This window comes from Ipomoea triloba, chromosome 10, assembly GCF_003576645.1.
Source record: "Ipomoea triloba cultivar NCNSP0323 chromosome 10, ASM357664v1".
NCBI lineage: Eukaryota > Viridiplantae > Streptophyta > Magnoliopsida > Solanales > Convolvulaceae > Ipomoea > Ipomoea triloba.
The window spans coordinates 21,887,844-21,893,008 of record NC_044925.1 but is presented as its reverse complement, the minus strand read 5'-3'; the positions used below and the strand labels follow the sequence as shown (position 1 = coordinate 21,893,008).

At 36.1% G+C, this 5,165-nt stretch overlaps 1 protein-coding gene across 1 annotated transcript; it reads left to right on the top strand.

Annotated features, from left to right (window-relative positions):
* The first annotated feature begins 1,861 nt into the window (after positions 1–1,861).
* On the top strand, positions 1,862–4,940 carry LOC116033537 (transcription repressor MYB6-like). The gene is made up of 3 exons (XM_031276286.1): positions 1,862–2,128; positions 2,282–2,411; positions 3,993–4,940. Exons 1-3 carry the CDS (start codon positions 1,996–1,998, stop codon positions 4,717–4,719), a joined length of 990 nt encoding a protein of 329 aa, XP_031132146.1. The 5' UTR covers positions 1,862–1,995; the 3' UTR covers positions 4,720–4,940.
* Positions 4,941–5,165: the final 225 nt, after the last annotated feature.

Genomic DNA, 5,165 nt, shown 5'->3' with positions numbered 1-5,165 from the left:
GGGGGGGGGGGGGGGGGGGGGGGGGGGGGGGGGGGGGGGGGGGGGGGGGGGGGGGGGGGGGGGGGGGGGGGGGGGGGGGGGGGGGGGGGGGGGGGGGGGGGGGGGGGGGGGGGGGGGGGGGGGGGGGGGGGGGGGGGGGGGGGGGGGAATTGAAGATATTGGCCATTACTTGAAAATAACAAAAAAATTATGTACGAAAAAATTCACAATCACTACTCGAAGGTGTATTCTAGGTGAACCACGTATTGTGACCCTGCTAGCTGGCAAATGACCACAATGATGTAAATTGAATCAGAGTCTAGTCTGTCCATAGTTGACCTACTCAAATTAAGAAGACCAATAGATAATTTCAATGGAGAGCCGAATTTAGAATATTGTATTACAAAGTCAACTGTCTAATCCTGGAGTTGCCCCAACTCATGCATTTATTACTGTCCATTATTTCAAAATAATTGAAACCATTCGAATCTGAATAAATACAGGATTTTAATGCAATAGTTTACCCAATTGGTGAAACATATAGTTGATTTTAATGTTTATTTTTGTGGGATGGGAAAGGTAAAGTTTGTTCGAATAAGATAAATAAAAATGTTATGTACCCCAATGGGTAGCTCAAATCGCAAGTGAGCTCTCTTTGTGGGGAAGAATTTCGGAAGAATCTGAGGTTGATTCCCACAACTCCACAAGTAATGATTCACCGTGAATTTATCAAAAAAATTTTAAAAAGGTTACGTTAATCTAATGCCAGCAATAATGTTCATCTAAACCATATTTTTAATTTAATTTTTTTTGCTCCCAATATTTTTAAAATTTTGTATGTACGACTGTACGTAAATGCGAAAACTTTATGAAGGACGATCATGTATAGATAGGTGCATGCATTGGCGTGCACGCGCGAACACATATATAGTTGTAAAGATAAAATTAATAATTGTAAGACATTTAAAAGATCATCATAAATGATTTTTGGACAATTTTTTCAGACTTCTCCCAAAAGTTTGAATATCCAATCCTAAGAGTCCCATGCCCCGATTCTGATTCAATGGCCCAGCAGACAGAACCAAATGTATGTATGCATAAAGGATCTATCCGCATTCCTTGGTCTCTTCTACCAAATATTGTCTACTAAACCCGTGAATTCAGACTTAATAGCTTATGTGAAGGAGAGAAGTGAAGGGAAAGAGGAGAAAAACTTTATTATTGTAAACCAAACTCATGCTCTCAAACAACACTGGCCGAATGACAAGTGCAGAATAATTGACTTTCTACAACCCTCATAATAGTTCAAACTTACAATAAAAATATGAATATATAGAAGGAAAGAAAAATTAAACTCGTCATTCTTTAATGTGGGACAACTACATGTATTTATGATGTCCTTTAATTTGCATTACTCACAACAACAACTTAACAACATTAATAATATTTAGTACACTTTGAATATAATTCACGTACAAAAGTTTCTAGCTAATGGCACATATCCCGGGCGGCATCTATCCGATCTGCCGCCGTGGGTAGCGCGGTGAGGACTTTCGTGTTACACAACCGGCAGCTCTGTTAGTTCACGTAATAGTACGTGAAATAAAGTTACTACGTAGTACATGTGTTATGTGTAGTAGGGTATACATACGTAGGACGTAGAGAAGGACTACTTTATGATACACAAAGTTGATGGAACGTCATTTTAGGGTTAGATGCAAACATGGGGCCCTCTGGATGTCCCTCTCCCACTGTTCCCGCCCACTGTCGGCCTTTCATGTACTATATACTATATATACATACACACTTATAAATTATATATGTATATATATTGGGAATTGAAAGCAGGAGAAAGAGAGAGAGAGAGAGACAAACACTCAGGGAGAAGAGTATATTATTTCATCGATCCCTGCAAATATTCTTGTTTACCAATCATAAGGAGCACAACAAAACAACAAATTAAAACAAAACATACATTTTAGGGCTACCTGAAAATTATATTAAAAGTAAAAATTAATGGGGCACCACTCATGCTGCAACCAGCAAAAGGTGAAGAGAGGGCTTTGGTCCCCTGAAGAAGACGAAAAGCTCATCAGATATATCTCTACTCATGGCTATGGCTGCTGGAGTGAAGTCCCTGACAAAGCTGGTACGATACATCATCTCTGCTGAGCTATCATTTTAATTATTTCTTTATTTGTTTTCGACATCTATCCTCCATTAATTACATGCAGCACATATATATAATAAATTTCTGTGTCTCTCTGGTTTCTTAATTGTTTTGGGTGATGATATATATTAGGGCTTCAAAGGTGTGGGAAGAGCTGCCGGCTCCGGTGGATCAATTACTTGAGACCAGATATTAGAAGAGGGAGATTTACCCCTGAAGAGGAGAAATTGATTATAAACCTTCATGGAGCTGTAGGCAACAGGTAACACTATTATCATTCAAATTAAATCTTCTTTAATTTAATTAATTTCTTATATTTTCTTTTTCTTTCTTTTTTTTTTTTTTTTTTTGTAAAAATGTATTGAGTTTGAAACTTTAGACTACAAGCTTATGACTGCATTCACTTTAATTCTCCTATTTTCAGTTTTTTTTTTTTTTAATTCTCCTGTTTTTTTTTTTTAATTATTTTTTTTTTTTTAAAAAAAAAAAAAAAAAAAAAAAAAAACATTCTCCAATTAATATACACATCTTATATCCTTTGGTTATAAAAGTCTTAAAAAGACAGTTATGTTTTAGATTATATGTGAATTTTGTTTCCGTTATCGAACAGTTAATGTGTCATATATAAGATACCATTGTATATAACAACGTAGAAGGAAATTCTTCAATATAAAAAATGTAGTATCAAGTTTATTTCATACCCTTAATTAAAAAGGTACGGAGGTACTTTTGCAAATAAAAATAATGATAGTTATTTACACGAGTCTATATATATATATATATTTGAAATTTGTATAATTTCGCTTGGCAAGAATGAAACATTGAATCTCCTGCTAGTCTGCAACCTAACTCATCCAAACATAAACACAAGAAATAAAATATATGTTGCGGTTTACCTCTCCTATATAGTATGCAAGTTATTACACTGAAGTGAAATTTACCTGATACATACTTTCAAATAATGACGGTAAATTTTTGTCGTTACTCAAAAAAAGAAATAAAATATACTATATAAAATATGTTAGAAGTTAGTTTAATTTGGAAATGTAGATTTGAGCACGAGCAAAACATTCACATCCCAAAAAGGTATACAATGATAATGATGCTACAAAGGAGTGGTCCAAGTGGAGCTAGTGTAGGGTGCTAATAAGGCTTGCTTTGAATTGAAGCCAAACTTAATTGAAGCAAAGGACTTTCCTTGTTAATAATGTAATGATTAATTATTAGGTTTTCCTTCACGTTTTTATGGAATATAATTATTTACACTTTAAAATTAAGCTTCTAATTAAGCAAAGAATATAATCAACGATTACTTCATACATAGATGATTTTCAGCCAAAGCATTGTATTTACATTTACATATATATAAAAGCTTTTGCTAGCTATCAAATTAGTTGCTGATAGAGTAGACCACATCAACCTACATTTTGTAGGGTGTTAAGGAGGCACTGTCATTGTTTTGTGGAATAGAATTTCATTGCAAACATCCTAAGAATATCACATCCAGTTATATACTCTTAGCTTATGATTATTAAACATTTTGTGGACCAAATCTACTCTCATACCCGAGTTAAAGTCATGATACTCGTCATGAATTTCTTCTTATCTGATTAATATTTTACTACTGATTCTATTACAATGTAAGCACAAAGAGTCAACAGATGTCTCCACTGTGGCTCGAATCCACTCCCTTCCACATGAGGGTGTACACCGGGTGCCGCTTGACCACAAGGTCTTTAGCAAGCTTAATATATATATATATATATATATAAGTGATGATATTATTGCTCAAATTTGCAATATTTTGTATGAACTAGTTTATGCATACATGTGAAAATTGCAGATGGGCACATATAGCGAGTCACTTGCCAGGGAGGACAGACAATGAGATAAAGAACTATTGGAATTCTTGGATTAAAAAGAAGCTAAAGAAACCTCAATCAACATCTCATCATCATCAGACAACTACAACAATAATTGGTACTAATAGCAATGGAACCCATCAACAAATTCAGTTCCCCTTCAACAATAATCCTGCAAATGACCAAAGGTTCTTCACTCAAGATTTGGCGACGAAGCCCTTGCAATTCCAAGAAACCCTATTTTCCACCCCTAATATTATTACTACCATCGCCCCATTTTCCACTTTCGACCCGCTGTTCCAAGCGGGTCAGGGAGACTGCAGCGCCAACCGGGTCGACCCGCTGTTCCAAGATTCCAATGAGTTCTGGCAGCAACAGATTCAGAGTACGACGTCGTTTGGATCGGGTATGGGTTCGGGTTATTTATTGCCGCCATTGATGGATGATTTGGGGCCGTTGGATGTGCCACCACCTTGTAGCCTGTTTGACGCGGCGCGTGACAATCACGCGAGTGAATGGGGCGTGGACACGACACAACAACAGCAACAACGTCAGCAACAACAACAATGTCCAGGCAGCAATTATCTGTTGTGGGATGAGGTTACAGAAGGGAATCTTGGTGGGGAAGAAGAAGAACTTATTGGGGTAGGGGTCCCAACCACATCACCCATGGCTGCCATGCTATCTTCTTTTCCTCCATCTTTATGATGATTTGATTGACTATTAACTTCTTTTCTTTTATTTTTTTTCCTTTTAATTCCGGGAATTCAATTAATATAATGTTTATTTGAGAGGAGTGATTTGGAGTCATGAGTGGTGTTTATTTAAATATATATATTTCTGGACAGATTTTAATTAACTTGTTAAGTGAAGAAAAGTGAATAAGCCAAGATATCAGCAAAGGTTGAGAATTGTATGTATTATTATATATAATAATATAATGTCTGATCTCCATTCTCCATGCAGCATGCATGCATGCATGTATATATTGTGTTGATCAACTTGCCTTACATTACATAGATATATACATGCATGTTAACATATTTGTTTTCTGATACGGAGTATTATTTAAGAGGAATTACTGTTTACCATCTTTGCTTTATATATAGTGTCTTATATTTGATATTTCGTACCAATGATTGTATAGTATTAGA

What these genes read in the sequence shown, in the direction of transcription:
- LOC116033537 (XM_031276286.1), top strand. Translation starts at nt 1,996, where the DNA reads ATGGGGCACCACTCATGCTGCAACCAGCAAAAGGTGAAGAGAGGGCTT. An exon ending in TGAAGTCCCTGACAAAGCTG is followed by an intron (nt 2,129 to 2,281) that starts GTACGATACATC and finishes GATATATATTAG; the next exon opens with GGCTTCAAAGGTGTGGGAAG. An exon ending in CATGGAGCTGTAGGCAACAG is followed by an intron (nt 2,412 to 3,992) that starts GTAACACTATTA and finishes TGAAAATTGCAG; the next exon opens with ATGGGCACATATAGCGAGTC.